Here is a 16,282-nt window from a genome sequence, read left to right as displayed (position 1 = left end):
TTTAGAACAGCATAGGATGGAGACAATAAAACTCTAAAAGACGTCCTGGATGTTGAAGCTTCTTTACTGATTCCACTTGAGGTGTCTAAGACCATTTTTGCCATGACACTAAAGTACAATGTTTACGTAAATGACGTGCTGCGTACAGAAATGGACGTATGTATGTAGGTTCTCTAATATATTCCTCGACATGTTGATGCCTCCCAATGTTCAGTGAGTCCACTGATGAGGAGGCGGGAAAAAAAACTCGACCACGATCATATAAAAGAGGATTTGAAGCAGAAACTAAAATGCAGCTAATTGTTTGACTGATTTTGCTGTTGAGTTGCTAAATGTACATTGACTCTCATTGCTTTAACGTGAATGGAGCTGGTCTGTAAAACACAGATCAGCTGTTCACACTGGACTAGGTTTTGTTTGGGGGAACAAAGTCCTGCTGTGGATTGTGGATTTGCACAGAGGCCTTCTGTCCTAAAACCTTCTTTTCTCTCACAGGGAACTCGGAGGACAGTGTAGACGTTCAGTTTTCTGCCAGTGTGGTGCAGTGACACCTCATTTCCTACGTGAATACAGCGAATGTGGAATGACGTCACACCCTGTGAACGGTTGGGGACACGGCGCCATCTTGTGACCAGTGTGTTGCGTTACCATTGCCTGCTGCACTGGTTAAAGTGGGCGACCTGCATGTGTTTAGTTTTGCTAAATAGTTGTTTAAATGCTATATGTCAGACAGCATTTTACAAAGGTGACTTATGAGTTTGCGCGTTGTCCAGGTGCTTGGAGATGATGGATTCTGCTAATTAGTGAGTGTGAGAGCTGATCTGTCTCTGCCCTGTTCTAGAATAGTCCACTGTGAGCTGGGATGGAACCTGACTGCCTTTAATCCAATATTCTTTATTGTCATTTCACACACGAAAGTCATTTATATGAGTCAGAAACATACAACATTTAATGGTTGTGTGTCTCTGTATGTGTCATGAGCGTATCCTGCCGTTTGGATGATGACAGCTGGGGATTGGCTACAACAACCGGCCGCCATGGACGACGGAAGCAGGCTGCTGATGGATGGATGACACACGTTAAGGTGACGTTTTTTTTAATAGACATTCAGAAAACATTTCCAACCCCAGTGAAAATGACCTTCATGCACGATGCTGGAACTTTAAGCAGGACTTGTTCTTATTTAAAGTAAAAATGATGACACACAGCATCAGCGATGCAGAATGAGAACGTGAGGTCACCTGCGTACGGTTCGACTAACGTAGCGGAGAATTTACGTAAAGACATCGATGTACGTACGTCAATACGTCCTTTACGTAAATTGTCTTATTTTACGGAAATCGTATACGTCCACGCAGCGACAGGTTGGACTGTTTCTATAATGTGCAGAAGAATAATAAAATAAAATAAAATGCCCCTAGATTTTAAACTGACATGCCACATAAAGTAATAAACGAGCAATGACACACTGGTTCGATCCTCGGTCCCTTCTGTTTATGTGTTGAAGTGTCCTTGGATAAGACCCTGAAGTCACGTGGCTCAGGTGGCTCAGGTGAGCACCTCGCATGGCGGCCACTGTGTGAACGAGAAGCGACATTGTAAATATATATGAATTGACATTTACCATTTCGAAACATCACTGAACAGCGTCCTCTGCTGTCAGACTGACAGAACAACAAGGATTCATTCCCACTTTTACCTGTGCTCATCATTTCATCTTTTTTTCATGTGTCAGAGCTGTGAGCACTGCTGTGTTGCTGTGTGAAGTTTCAGAGACGTGTGAAACCAAACCTGCAGCAGGTAAGTGGCAAACAGCTGCTAGTTGGTGTGTTGCTGCACATTTTGTCTGACTCTGAAATCCAGAAACTTGTTCTCAGTCCAGCAACACATCATCTTTCAGGGAGCAGAGATTCATTACACACAGTCAGTGTTCATGTGTTTGTGGGGAGTTCAACATGAAACACACAATCGCAGCTGATCCACATTTTTATTAGATACATACTCAGACATGTTTCACATAGACAAAGATCTGAATGTCTTAGAATGTTTACTGGGAACATTCACTGAGCTCAGTTGTTAATTAACCTACAGTTTAGATTGCTGTGAGGTCCTTTACTCTCCAAAATAAAAGTCTTTTCACAATCTTCCATATCTTTCAATTTGTCTTCGCCCTCTTTTATGTCAGATATCTTGAATTGTTCGTAGGGAGGTATGAGCACCTCTTGTTCGCGGCTTTTAAACATTGGATAATCTTTCAGGTCTGCACCCAGACACGTGTTAATGTAAAAGCAGGTCTCATTACCAAAGTCAGTCATGTTTGTTCTAAAAGAGGTGGAGGTAAAGGAGCCAAACCGAACAACTTTGTTTTTTTTACCAGTAAATGTCTTTTTTACTCTACGATAAACCTTGTGACAATTTTGTTGGTTCTTTTTAAGAATCTGTATGGCCGTAGTTAACCAGTAATAGAACTGATGGTACTGGAAAGTGCTGCCATAGATGTTCTTGCCTGATCGGACAGCATCGTTTATATCTTTATAAAAGTATGAAGTATAAGCACAGATTGCTAGCATGTGGTTTTTAGTCAGATCTTTGTCTTCGTCATGTTCCTTGTTGGCACATTTTGATGCTACTTTCCAGGCTCGTTCCAGTTTTTTCTGATTGTCATGTTTAAACTGTTTCTTCTCGACCTTTGTCTCCATCTCTTTAGTGCAGCCTTTGAACATGTCGTCAACAGCTTCATCGGCCATGTTGAGTTCAATCGTCTCAGGTGAACCCAGAAGAATCTAGAACAGATGAGGGGAAGGAAGAGAAATGTTTGGTGATGTGTTCAAACCATTTAAATCTAATCTGCACAAACAGTAAATCAGCATAAAACACACGCAGTGATCACATCCGTCTCCTCATAGCTGAGACAGTTTGTGCTGTGACTGAATTGTCTCTGGTTCTTTCAGACTGTGTTCTCACCATCTCTGGGTCCATGAGGAGCATCCAGCATAGGAGCAGAGGAAGAGGAGCAGGGATCTTCATCTTCATCACTGCAGGTCAGAAAACACAAGTTTGTCATCATGTAATAAATGTTCAAACACATCTCTGGTGGTTTCTGTTGAACAAAATGTTGTGACCATCAGCTCACCGTTCTTCAGTAGCTGAGACCAGATGAGTCCAACAACAACTGCAACACTCGCACGTCCTACAGACCCGTTATATACATGTTGGAACAAGACACACACTTTGTCTCTGAGGACACACCTCTGCACAGGAACCAGTTACATGCACACACACTAAAGATCACACTATTTACATGTACAAATACTTCTTTAAAAAGTTTTTTTGTTTGCGTCTAATAAAAGATAAATATGTACAAGAATCTGACTTAAAAACTCGGGTGTTAATTTAATGATTTAGACTCAGCAGATCTTCATTCTCTGAAGCTGTTACATTATCACTTTTTCATTATGAGGTACTGAGTGTTACAAATGAGACATGAGCCTGAGGTCACTGACTGAAACACCACAGTTTCATGTTCACAAACCCACTGATGGAAACTTCCTGTAAACTGGTGCTGGAGGTAAATGTATTAAAATGTGAAAAAACTGTAAAAAAAAATATTCAGACACTATGCAACAATCTTGAAATGTAGCTCAGGTGCCTCCTATTTCTTGCTTGTTGTGGACATGTTTTTTACTTAGCTGGACTCCACCTGTGGTAAATTAAACTAAATGGACATGATTTGGAAAGACACACCTCACTATAGAAGGTCTCAAAGCTCACAACGCTACTGTATCAGAGCAAAAGCCACGAGGTCAAAGTTACTGCCTGTGGAAAACAAAGTTACTGCCTGTGGAAAACAAAGTTACTGCCTGCCTCAGAAACAGCATTATTACAGGACACAGATGTGGGGAAGGCTACAGCCAAAGTGAGCTATCAGGGAAGTAGGACCTTCAACCAAGAACCTGATGGTCACTTTGACTGAGCAAAGTTCCAAAAGAACAAGCATCACTGCAGCCCTCCACCAGTCCAGGCTCTTTCACAGAGTGGCTTGGTGGAAGCTTCACTTCAGTGTAAAACATGAAAACCAGTTTGGAGTTTACAAAAAAAGCAGCTGAAGGACTGTGGAAGCACCTTCAATTCCCAAGGTCAACCTGGAATTGACCGGTTATGACTTTCATCCCTTTTTTATGTCTTTTATTGGAGAAAACCTCTGTGTTATATATCAACTGTGCAAACACTCTGTGTTTTAGACTCTTCAATTTCACCTGGTTAATATCATTCAGACAAGCTCACATTTAAGTGCTATTCCATCTGGTAGTTTCCCTTCCTGAATTTTAAAATCGCTTCTAAAATTCTGTTTTGTTGTCTACCAACCAGTGGATAGAGGGACTTGGGTTCTCGGCATCTCTGCCCTTTGTGCCCCCTCTTGGGGTTTATCATCTTGACCTCTTCTTCTATCTGAGGTTGTACATTTTCAAAGCTTCTTACCTGAGAAGAGATGAGCCCAAAGCAGTGGAGTCTTTCAAATGTTTATTGAAGAATATCAGCAATGAAAAAGTCTTCAGAAGGGTTGTTCTCTAATTCTGTCCTAAGAAAGCAAACTCTCAACTCCAACTCCCTGCTTCTCTCTACTCTACTCTCTTCCACTCACTTTTCATATAGTGTTTACCATAGTCCCCACCCTGTTTTTTTTTTTTTTTTTGTCTTTTATGCACAGGAAATGTATAATTCTGCACATGCATCCTTTACTTAAGTGTGTCTTCTGCTTTCCATTGCTTACTTGAGCAAGTTATGCTCATCAAGTGTGAATTTTTTTTTTTAGCAGGTTACTTTCGGTTCACACTAGATCAGGTTAACTTGAGATCATGCAATGTTTCAATCATAGTTCATACACCAAGAACATAAACATTTTTCCATCCCTTCAACAGAAGTTTCAGACTGTGAGGAACAGGATAAAACAAAGATTGAACTTTTTGGCCTCAGTTCTAAACGTTATGTCAGGAGGAAACTAGGCACCGCTCATCACCTGCCCAATACCATTTCTGCAGTGATGCAATGTAGTGGCAGCTTGAGGTTGTGATGTTTTCAGTGTCTGCCTGTGTCTACAGGAAGTCTCTTAGTTCTGTTTTCATGCTTTTGCCTGAGCAGAAAACACACACTTATTTCCTTATCAGAAATGGTGGCAACAACACGTGGTGAAAGAGGTGCAAGCAGAGAGCAGATGGTTAGGATCAGATGAGCTAGTGATTCTCTCCTGTGTGAATTAACTAAGATTTTAATATTTCACCGTAAAAGGGCATGAAGCTGTCCTTGTTATAGAGCAGGTCACATGATAATACACCCTGACGTCACAGTGAGCCTTAACGTAACCTGTGATGTAAATGAAAAACATAAAGCTCTAAAACAAAAAGCCACTGATGGAATTATATCATTTCTTTGAATTGCTAAAGAAAAGCAGCTGTAATTGTGTCTTGTGAATATTTACTGATAAAAGATGTGTGATATTGATAGTGGAAAGTGGAGATTTGTTCAGGATTTGCGAGCAGTAAAAACAACAATCCATCCGAGAGCTCTGGAAGTATGAAATCCACCACCAAATAACTTGTTGGGTCATGTAATTTTCTCACTCCTTATGTATGAGGACAGCTATTAGTTGCTTGCTTTCTCATAAAAAAGAAATATGATGAGCATTACCTGGATGAGATTTGGTTTATTAATTGAATTTTTATGAAGTCCAGTTGTTTTCCATCACCTGAAATCTCGAGACATTGCATTAACCAGCAGGATCAGCTCTGCTGCAGTACATTGATGATTTTATGATGTGCAGCCTGTCTGAGAAAGTCTGCAGGTTAGATAACGTGAACCTACTCACACATGTAGCAGAAAACGGAAGGAACATCATTGTAATATGACCTAAAGTAACCTATTTAGGTCATGTGATGACAGCTGAGGGCATAACCAACCAATCCACCAACAAATGATGGGTTTCTTGGGTCTGATGTCATACTGAAAACAATGGATTCAAAATGATCAAGACAGAAAGGCTCCAAATGTATTGTTCCATGGAAAATAACTCTCAGCTTATGGTAAAACAATTTGAGCACCATAAGCAGACTCTATGTTAAGTTTGTTAACCGGGGACTTGGCTTCATGACATCTGTTTTGTTACAGGACCATGATGGCAGATATCAACATATTTCTTACTTTTCAGCTCAGCTGGATCCTGTAGATGATGGATTATGATGCCTGCAAGCTGTGACAGGTGCAGACAAAGTGCCGGTTAGGCTGATCTAAGTCTTTTGCTTCCTTATGCAGCCTCTGTCTCTTATTCCAGGAGCAGAAACTCATCACCTTTCTACAGTGAGATGTCTGAGATACGATACAGTGTTACTTCACGTGTCTAACGTAACTGTTCATGTAACTGGATGTAATGTTCTTAACTCAGTTTCAATGTTACTTTTTCTGATTTACACAATCCCACCACTGGAGAGAACCAAGAAGATGTTGCTGTTGTTACATAATGTGATGTTTATCGTATTGTTTAGCTTAAGATGCTGAGTTTGTGGCTCATAGAACTGAAGACACAAACAGTAAAGATGTTGGATTTTAGACTTTTAGATCAACAATTTTTGAATTGTTCCTGAATCTGGAACACTCTGGACAAACAGAGTTTAAGGAATCTGATAACAATCATATTTGTTTTACATAATAATGTTGCTGCATAGCTTGATATAAATGTTTGTGTAATAACACTGACTTAGTTTCAGCAGGAAACATCTCTGAGAAAGAAAGATTGAAAATTCCAAAAGTTCTACAAGTTTTCCTGAACACTGATAAAGTTGACACACAGGTTAAACCATGTGTCAAAAGGGGGAATATTGATTTTTTTTTTTACAGCAACAATGATTTATCAAGAGTATTGTCAATGTTGCTTTATCTGTGTGACATTATTAAACCCACAGGGAGCAAATCCTCCATCTGATAAACCATTTGACCATGTGATGATACATTTCATTGGGTTGATGGCCAATTGAGAGAAGAGACATTGTGTTGTTATGACTGACATGTACTCAAAACTAAATTGGTACGAAGAAGAAGGTGTCCTTGGACTGAGGTTTCTCTGGTTGTTTTAAATTTGTAAATCTGATGACTTCTGTTGTGTGTCTTGTAATTAAAATGTTATCAAAAGGAAAATGGAAAATCATGTCTGATTACATGATTGCATTTTACCTAGTTATAATGACAACTTGTACTCAGTGTACTTTTAAAATGCTGTTCAAACTTTGTCTCATATACATGTTTTGTCTTGACGTGTTTGCAGTTATTGTCTAACAGCAGACCATCCCACACTGTGGTGACCCAGAGTCAAGGTGCTTATCAAAGTGCTGAAAAGGGAAAAGGTTTCCAGAAAAGGAGAAAAGGGCTGGGAGCAGTAGCCTGAGGGTGGAGAATGTTCTGCCCAGCAACAGAAAGTTATAAACCTAATGTGTGATGTATGAAGTTTAGAACAGCATAGGATGGAGACAATAAAACTCTAAAAGACGTCCTGGATGTTGAAGCTTCTTTACTGATTCCACTTGAGGTGTCTAAGACCATTTTTGCCATGACACTAAAGTACAATGTTTACGTAAATGACGTGCTGCGTACAGAAATGGACGTATGTATGTAGGTTCTCTAATATATTCCTCGACATGTTGATGCCTCCCAATGTTCAGTGAGTCCACTGATGAGGAGGCGGGAAAAAAAACTCGACCACGATCATATAAAAGAGGATTTGAAGCAGAAACTAAAATGCAGCTAATTGTTTGACTGATTTTGCTGTTGAGTTGCTAAATGTACATTGACTCTCATTGCTTTAACGTGAATGGAGCTGGTCTGTAAAACACAGATCAGCTGTTCACACTGGACTAGGTTTTGTTTGGGGGAACAAAGTCCTGCTGTGGATTGTGGATTTGCACAGAGGCCTTCTGTCCTAAAACCTTCTTTTCTCTCACAGGGAACTCGGAGGACAGTGTAGACGTTCAGTTTTCTGCCAGTGTGGTGCAGTGACACCTCATTTCCTACGTGAATACAGCGAATGTGGAATGACGTCACACCCTGTGAACGGTTGGGGACACGGCGCCATCTTGTGACCAGTGTGTTGCGTTACCATTGCCTGCTGCACTGGTTAAAGTGGGCGACCTGCATGTGTTTAGTTTTGCTAAATAGTTGTTTAAATGCTATATGTCAGACAGCATTTTACAAAGGTGACTTATGAGTTTGCGCGTTGTCCAGGTGCTTGGAGATGATGGATTCTGCTAATTAGTGAGTGTGAGAGCTGATCTGTCTCTGCCCTGTTCTAGAATAGTCCACTGTGAGCTGGGATGGAACCTGACTGCCTTTAATCCAATATTCTTTATTGTCATTTCACACACGAAAGTCATTTATATGAGTCAGAAACATACAACATTTAATGGTTGTGTGTCTCTGTATGTGTCATGAGCGTATCCTGCCGTTTGGATGATGACAGCTGGGGATTGGCTACAACAACCGGCCGCCATGGACGACGGAAGCAGGCTGCTGATGGATGGATGACACACGTTAAGGTGACGTTTTTTTTAATAGACATTCAGAAAACATTTCCAACCCCAGTGAAAATGACCTTCATGCACGATGCTGGAACTTTAAGCAGGACTTGTTCTTATTTAAAGTAAAAATGATGACACACAGCATCAGCGATGCAGAATGAGAACGTGAGGTCACCTGCGTACGGTTCGACTAACGTAGCGGAGAATTTACGTAAAGACATCGATGTACGTACGTCAATACGTCCTTTACGTAAATTGTCTTATTTTACGGAAATCGTATACGTCCACGCAGCGACAGGTTGGACTGTTTCTATAATGTGCAGAAGAATAATAAAATAAAATAAAATGCCCCTAGATTTTAAACTGACATGCCACATAAAGTAATAAACGAGCAATGACACACTGGTTCGATCCTCGGTCCCTTCTGTTTATGTGTTGAAGTGTCCTTGGATAAGACCCTGAAGTCACGTGGCTCAGGTGGCTCAGGTGAGCACCTCGCATGGCGGCCACTGTGTGAACGAGAAGCGACATTGTAAATATATATGAATTGACATTTACCATTTCGAAACATCACTGAACAGCGTCCTCTGCTGTCAGACTGACAGAACAACAAGGATTCATTCCCACTTTTACCTGTGCTCATCATTTCATCTTTTTTTCATGTGTCAGAGCTGTGAGCACTGCTGTGTTGCTGTGTGAAGTTTCAGAGACGTGTGAAACCAAACCTGCAGCAGGTAAGTGGCAAACAGCTGCTAGTTGGTGTGTTGCTGCACATTTTGTCTGACTCTGAAATCCAGAAACTTGTTCTCAGTCCAGCAACACATCATCTTTCAGGGAGCAGAGATTCATTACACACAGTCAGTGTTCATGTGTTTGTGGGGAGTTCAACATGAAACACACAATCGCAGCTGATCCACATTTTTATTAGATACATACTCAGACATGTTTCACATAGACAAAGATCTGAATGTCTTAGAATGTTTACTGGGAACATTCACTGAGCTCAGTTGTTAATTAACCTACAGTTTACATTGCTGAGAAGTCCTTCACTCTTCAAGATAAAAGTCTTTTTACAATCTTGCATATCTTTAAATTTACCTACGCCTACTTTTATGTCAGATATCTTGAATTGTTCGTAGGGAGGTATGAGCACCTCTTGTTCGCTGTCGTTAAACGTTGGATAATTCTTGAGAAATGCACCCAGACACGTGTTAATGTAAAAGCAGGTCTCACTACCAAAGTTAGTTTTGTTTGTTCTAAAAGAGGTGGAGGTAAAGGAGCCAAACCGAACAACTTTGTTTATTTCACCAGTAAATTTCTTTGTTTCCCTACGATAAACCTTGTGACAATTGGGTTGGTTCTTTTTAAGAATCTGTATGGCCGTAGTTAACCAGTAATAGAACTGATGGTACTGGAAAGTGCTGCCATAGATGTTCTTGCCTGATCGGACAGCATTGTTTATATCTTTATAAAAGTATGAAGTATAAGCGCAGATTGCTCGCGTGTGGTTTATAGTCAGATCTTTGTCTTCGTCATGTTCCTTTTTGGCACATTTTGATGCTACTTTCCAGGCTCGTTCCAGATCTTTCTGATTGTCATGTTTAAACGGTTTCTCCTTGACCTTTGTCTCCATCTCTTTAGTGCAGCCATAGAACATGTCGTCAACAGCTTCATCGGCCATGTTGAGTTCAATCGTCTCAGGTGAACCCAGAAGAATCTAGAACAGATGAGGGGAAGGAAGAGAAATGTTTGGTGATGTGTTCAAACCATTTAAATCTAATCTGCACAAACAGTAAATCAGCATAAAACACACACAGTGATCACATCCGTCTCCTCATAGCTGAGACAGTTTGTGCTGTGACTGAATTGTCTCTGGTTCTTTCAGACTGTGTTCTCACCATCTCTGGGTCCATGAGGAGCATCCAGCATAGGAGCAGAGGAAGAGGAGCTGGGATCTTCATCTTCATCACTGCAGGTCAGAAAACACAAGTTTGTCATCATGTAATAAATGTTCAAACACATCTCTGGTGGTTTCTGTTGAACAAAACGTTGTGACCATCAGCTCACTGTTCTTCAGTAGCTGAGACCAGATGAGTCCAACAACAACTGCAACACTCACACGTCCTACAGACCCGTTATATACATGTTGGAACAAGACACACACTTTGTCTCTGAGGACAAACCTCTGCACAGGAACCAGTTACATGCACACACACACTAAAGATCACACTATTTACATGTACAAATACTTCTTTAAAAAAACATTTTAGTTTGTGTGTAACAAAAGATAAATCTGTACAAGAATCTGACTTAAAAACTCATTAAAAACACGGGTGTTAATTTAATGATTTACACTCAGCAGATTTTAATTCTCTGAAGCTGATACATTATCAATTTTTCATTATGAGGTACTGAGTGTTACAAATGAGACATGAGCCTGAGGTCACTGACTGAAACACCACAGTTTCATGTTCACAAACCCACTGATGGAAACTTCCTGTAAACTGGTGCTGGAGGTAAATGTATTAAAATGTGAAAAAACTGTAAAAAAAAATATTCAGACACTATGCAACAATCTTGAAATGTAGCTCAGGTGCCTCCTATTTCTTGCTTGTTGTGGACATGTTTTTTACTTAGCTGGACTCCACCTGTGGTAAATTAAACTAAATGGACATGATTTGGAAAGACACACCTCACTATAGAAGGTCTCAAAGCTCACAACGCTACTGTATCAGAGCAAAAGCCACGAGGTCAAAGTTACTGCCTGTGGAAAACAAAGTTACTGCCTGTGGAAAACAAAGTTACTGCCTGCCTCAGAAACAGCATTATTACAGGACACAGATGTGGGGAAGGCTACAGCCAAAGTGAGCTATCAGGGAAGTAGGACCTTCAACCAAGAACCTGATGGTCACTTTGACTGAGCAAAGTTCCAAAAGAACAAGCATCACTGCAGCCCTCCACCAGTCCAGGCTCTTTCACAGAGTGGCTTGGTGGAAGCTTCACTTCAGTGTAAAACATGAAAACCAGTTTGGAGTTTACAAAAAAAGCAGCTGAAGGACTGTGGAAGCACCTTCAATTCCCAAGGTCAACCTGGAATTGACCGGTTATGACTTTCATCCCTTTTTTATGTCTTTTATTGGAGAAAACCTCTGTGTTATATATCAACTGTGCAAACACTCTTCAATTTCACCTGGTTAATATCATTCAGACAAGCTCACATTTAAGTGCTATTCCATCTGGTAGTTTCCCTTCCTGAATTTTAAAATCGCTTCTAAAATTCTGTTTTGTTGTCTACCAACCAGTGGATAGAGGGACTTGGGTTCTCGGCATCTCTGCCCTTTGTGCCCCCTCTTGGGGTTTATCATCTTGACCTCTTCTTCTATCTGAGGTTGTACATTTTCAAAGCTTCTTACCTGAGAAGAGATGAGCCCAAAGCAGTGGAGTCTTTCAAATGTTTATTGAAGAATATCAGCAATGAAAAAGTCTTCAGAAGGGTTGTTCTCTAATTCTGTCCTAAGAAAGCAAACTCTCAACTCCAACTCCCTGCTTCTCTCTACTCTACTCTCTTCCACTCACTTTATACACTTTTTACCACACTGTCCACCCTGTTTTTTTATTTTTCACCCACTCATGTGGTTTTTGTGCATTTAAGTTTCCACTCACATTGTTTTCTGTCTCTCTCTTTGCAGCTGTCAACAGAATGTGGTCAACACTTTCTGCACTTTCTGCACCTTCTGCAGATGCTTTGTTCACTAAAGCGCATCTTCCGACTTCCATTGCGATCTTCAATGCTGACTTGAGAAAGCTATGGTCATCAAGTGTGATATTTTTTCTTTTTTTTTTTTTTTTTTAGCAGGTTACTTTCTGTTCACACTAGATCAGGTTAACTTGAGCTCATGCAATGTTTCAATCATAGTTCATACAACAAGAACATAAACATTTTTCCATCCCTTCAACAGAACTTTCAGACTGTGAGGAAAGATTGAACTTTTTGGCCTCAGTGCTAAACGTTATGTCAGGAGGAACCTAGGCACCGCTCATCAGCTGCTTAGTACCATCCCTGCAGTGATGCAAGGTGGTGGCAGCTTTATGCTGTGGGCTGGGAGACTGATCACGGTTGAGGAAAAGCTGAAATTAAAAGTTAGCTCGTTTTCCTGCTTCCTCACCCATCTAGGGTAAAAAAATATTTTGAATAATATGTGGATCAATCATTGTATAGAACTACACATCTAAAAATGAAGGAACCTTTATTTCCAAATTTAGACATTTGCCTTACAGAACTTAGGACACTTGTGTAAAAATATCACCAACACGATAAAGTGCAAAATTAACTGCAATAAGTCACGTTAACAAAATAATTTCATACCTTTATGTAAAGATTGTTAAGGAATAAGTGCACTTTCCAAAAATCTAGCTTGTAAACACAAACCTCACTAACAAGTGATGGACTCATGTTAGAAACCTGCTTTCAAACAAGACGACTCTGATCAGCTGTCGAAGTCAATTCCAGTCGAGTCCTGCTTCCTGCTACTTTAGGAAGCAGTTTGAGAGACGTGGGGGTGATGGTTTTAAAGCCTGTGGAAGTTACCACACATGGGTCCTTGAAGCTCTTTTTTTAATGAGCTGAAAATCTTTCATGTGAATGCAGTTGTTAAAGTTTTACTTTTCTCTTAATTCTTCCATATTTTCCTACATTTCCTATTCCAGTGGTCCAAGCAGAGTTTAGATTCGTCCTGGTGTTGCGCAACTGGGACGTCTTTGAATTTAAATAAGTTTATAGAAAATAATATTTTTTCTTTGTTTTAAATTTTAAATGTCTGTTTTTACTACTTTCTAAACCCATCAAACCCAACATTTCAACTTTCTGTCAACAACGCAGAGTAGCAGGAGATTTCAGATCTTTGACACTGACCTGAACACATCACTGCATCACCTGAATGCATCTCTGGTGTTTTTCCACCTCACTAAATGTTAAGTCGTCTTTCTCATGTCTTCTGGAAGGTCAGATGTTGAAGGATTTGCTGCAGGTGCAGTATCTTCTCCAAAAACCTCCTGATCCCCTGATCTGGTGGTCCACCACTGAATAATTCTGCAGCCTGACTCCCAATAATCAATAATCTGATGAAGAACACATCAAACTGACTTCAGTGGAGATTATATCTGGATAATATTTAGAGTATGTGGATATATTTAGGAAGTAGTTACTGCCAACTCCAGAGAGAAACAGCTGCTAGTGACTGAAAAGTGGATTTAATCAGTTATCGAGGGAGTCGGCTTCTTTATCAACGGTCATCAAACTTAAACTCCAACGCAGTCGAACACAGTAACCACGGCAACTGTCTGACTTTAACACAGGGTCAGTGTGAAACATCAACAGCTTCAGAGAATGAAGATCTGCTGAGTGCAAATCATTAAATTAACACCCGAGTTTTTAAGTCAGATTCTTGTACAGATTTATCTTTTGTTACACACAAACAAACAAAAAAAAACATTTTTAAAGAAGTATTTGTACAGTTTTGCAGTTACAGTGTATATACGCTCATGGTCATTGTCTTTCTTATGTCGAGCTGAGTTTACACTGTGTTTCATTTTAGACTGTTATACAAACCTAACCAGGAAGTTTCACATTAGTCCAGTTTCAAGCTGCTATTTCAACGAGCCAGTGTTTGGTTTGTCCTCTGGGCCTCTGTGAAAAAACGATCTCATCCCTCTGTAGATATAAAAGGCTCATACTTAAGACAACAATTTTTATTTTGAGGTGATTACGCATAAATGAAGACAGATGAGTGTCTCCACATATTCATGTCCACACTGCTCAATAACATGCAGATCAAATGCAGAAACACTGACTTCTTGACCCATTGCACCAAAGAAATTCTTGGGTTTTCTGTTGTTAAAGCTGTATGTTGTCCAGTCATTCTGCCTCAGCAAAAAAAAAACAATGTAAAGCCCAGTATTACTACAAGAGACACATTTATGATGCATATCAAGTTTTATTCACAAACAACCACCACCATTTACGCTCATGGTCCTTGTCTTTTTTATGTCGAGCTCGGTTTACACTGTGTTTCATTTTAGACTGTTATACAAACCTAACCAGGAAGTTTCACATTAGTCCAGTTTCAAGCTGCTATTTCAACGAGCCAGTGTTTGGTTTGTCCTCTGGGCCTCTGAAGAAATAGGAGGCACCTGAGCTACATTTCAAGAGTTTCCAAGTGTCTGAATACTTATGTACACGTGAGATCATTTAGTCACTTTTTCACTGCTATTTCCTTTATGTTATATTAACAGAGAACCCAATTTATTTGGTGCAGTGGGTCTGATTCATTTAGCGTTTTCAACACACACTAATCCAGGGGGTGTTTTTCACAATTCTTCTGCACATGCTCCTGTAGAAACATGTTTCAACACAGGCTCCAAGCTAAACCACTGAATTCCAAATTCTTTTTAAAACTTCTGTTTATATGTTTAGTTTTATTAGTCTTCTTTAATTTACGTTTAATTCTCCTTCACACATCTTTCATTTCAACTTTCTCTTTTTACCTGTCAGGCTTTCTGAGAAGTCAGCATGTCTGCATTGTATCTGCATGTTATTGAGCAGATAATAATGATCAAAATGATTAGTTGTAACAGTCATCTGACGCTGTGAGGTCACAAAGTGGTCTCTGTATCAGACCTCCAGCACCAGTTTACAGGAAGTTCCCATCAGTGGGTTTGTGGACATGAAACTGTGGTGTTTTAGTCAGTGACCTCAGTGTCATGTCTTATTTGTAAAGGTGCAGTGTGAAAGATTTAGAGAAATCTATCAGCAGAAATCGAATATATTATATTATACAGTGCTTTCACAAAGTTCAGACCACGTTCACAAATTTAGGTTGCAGCCTGATATTACAGTTAATGTACGCTCAGTACCTCATAATGAAAAAGTGATAATGTAACAGCTTCAGAGAATGAAGATCTGCTGAGTGTAAATCATTAAATTAACACCCGAGTTTTTAATCTGAATAGAAGTCAGATTCTGGTACAGATTTATCTTTTATTACACACAAACAAAAAATGTAAAGAAGTATTTGTACATGTAAATAGTGTGATCTTTAGTGTGTGTGCATGTGAATGGTTCCTGTGCAGAGATGTGTCCTCAGAGATAAACTGTGACGTTCCAATGTGTGTGTGTGTGTGTGTGTGTGTGTGTGTGTGTGTGTGTGTGTGTGTGTGTGTGTGTGTGTGTGTGTGTGTGTGTGTGTGTATATATATATATATATATATGAAGACTCAAACGTCTTACAGATCTGTTATATATATATATATATATATATATATATATATATATATATATATATATATATATATATATATATATATATATATATATTATATTATTATATTATATATAGCTAACGGTGAATATGTGAAGACTCACACGTCCTACAGACCTGTTTATATATATAGGTCTGTAGGACGTGTGAGTCTTCACATATTCACCTCCACACTGCTCAATAACATGCAGATCAAATGCAGAAACACTGACTTCTTGACCCATTGCACCAAATAAATTCTTGGGTTTTCTGTTGTTAAAGCTGTATGTTGTCCAGTCATTCTGCCTCAGCAAAAACCTGTTTAACTGTGAAACAATGTGAAGCCCAGTATTACTACAAGAGTCACATTTATGATGCATATCAAGTTTTATTCACAAGAGTTTCCAAGTGTCTGAATACTTATGTACA

At 39.6% G+C, this 16,282-nt stretch overlaps 2 protein-coding genes and 1 long non-coding RNA gene across 3 annotated transcripts; 1 reads left to right on the top strand and 2 right to left on the bottom strand.

Annotated features, from left to right (window-relative positions):
* The first annotated feature begins 308 nt into the window (after positions 1-308).
* On the top strand, positions 309-3,028 carry LOC137107040 (uncharacterized). The gene is made up of 3 exons (XR_010912066.1): positions 309-1,800; positions 2,708-2,858; positions 2,952-3,028. It is a non-coding gene; the product is annotated as an uncharacterized lncRNA (long non-coding RNA).
* On the bottom strand, positions 1,975-5,971 carry LOC137107039 (erythroblast NAD(P)(+)--arginine ADP-ribosyltransferase-like). The gene is made up of 3 exons (XM_067491243.1): positions 4,480-5,971; positions 2,965-3,035; positions 1,975-2,783 (listed from the first exon to the last, which is right to left on the bottom strand). Exons 2-3 carry the CDS (start codon positions 3,031-3,033, stop codon positions 2,070-2,072), a joined length of 783 nt encoding a protein of 260 aa, XP_067347344.1. The 5' UTR covers positions 3,034-3,035; positions 4,480-5,971; the 3' UTR covers positions 1,975-2,069.
* Positions 5,972-9,465: 3,494 nt separating this feature from the next.
* Positions 9,466-12,216, bottom strand: LOC137106864 (NAD(P)(+)--arginine ADP-ribosyltransferase 2-like). Its single transcript, XM_067490856.1, has 3 exons — positions 11,972-12,216; positions 10,457-10,527; positions 9,466-10,275 (listed from the first exon to the last, which is right to left on the bottom strand). Exons 2-3 carry the CDS (start codon positions 10,523-10,525, stop codon positions 9,562-9,564), a joined length of 783 nt encoding a protein of 260 aa, XP_067346957.1. The 5' UTR covers positions 10,526-10,527; positions 11,972-12,216; the 3' UTR covers positions 9,466-9,561.
* Between the last annotated feature and the right edge of the window lie 4,066 nt (positions 12,217-16,282).

Source organism: Channa argus, chromosome 21, assembly GCF_033026475.1.
Source record: "Channa argus isolate prfri chromosome 21, Channa argus male v1.0, whole genome shotgun sequence".
NCBI classification, from domain to species: domain Eukaryota; kingdom Metazoa; phylum Chordata; class Actinopteri; order Anabantiformes; family Channidae; genus Channa; species Channa argus.
This window is presented reverse-complemented; position numbering and strand designations above follow the sequence as displayed.

What these genes read in the sequence shown, in the direction of transcription:
- LOC137107039 (XM_067491243.1), bottom strand. Translation starts at nt 3,033, where the DNA reads ATGAAGATGAAGATCCCTGCTCCTCTTCCTCTGCTCCTATGCTGGATG. An exon ending in TCCTCATGGACCCAGAGATG is followed by an intron (nt 2,784 to 2,964) that starts GTGAGAACACAG and finishes CATCTGTTCTAG; the next exon opens with ATTCTTCTGGGTTCACCTGA.
- LOC137106864 (XM_067490856.1), bottom strand. Translation starts at nt 10,525, where the DNA reads ATGAAGATGAAGATCCCAGCTCCTCTTCCTCTGCTCCTATGCTGGATG. An exon ending in TCCTCATGGACCCAGAGATG is followed by an intron (nt 10,276 to 10,456) that starts GTGAGAACACAG and finishes CATCTGTTCTAG; the next exon opens with ATTCTTCTGGGTTCACCTGA.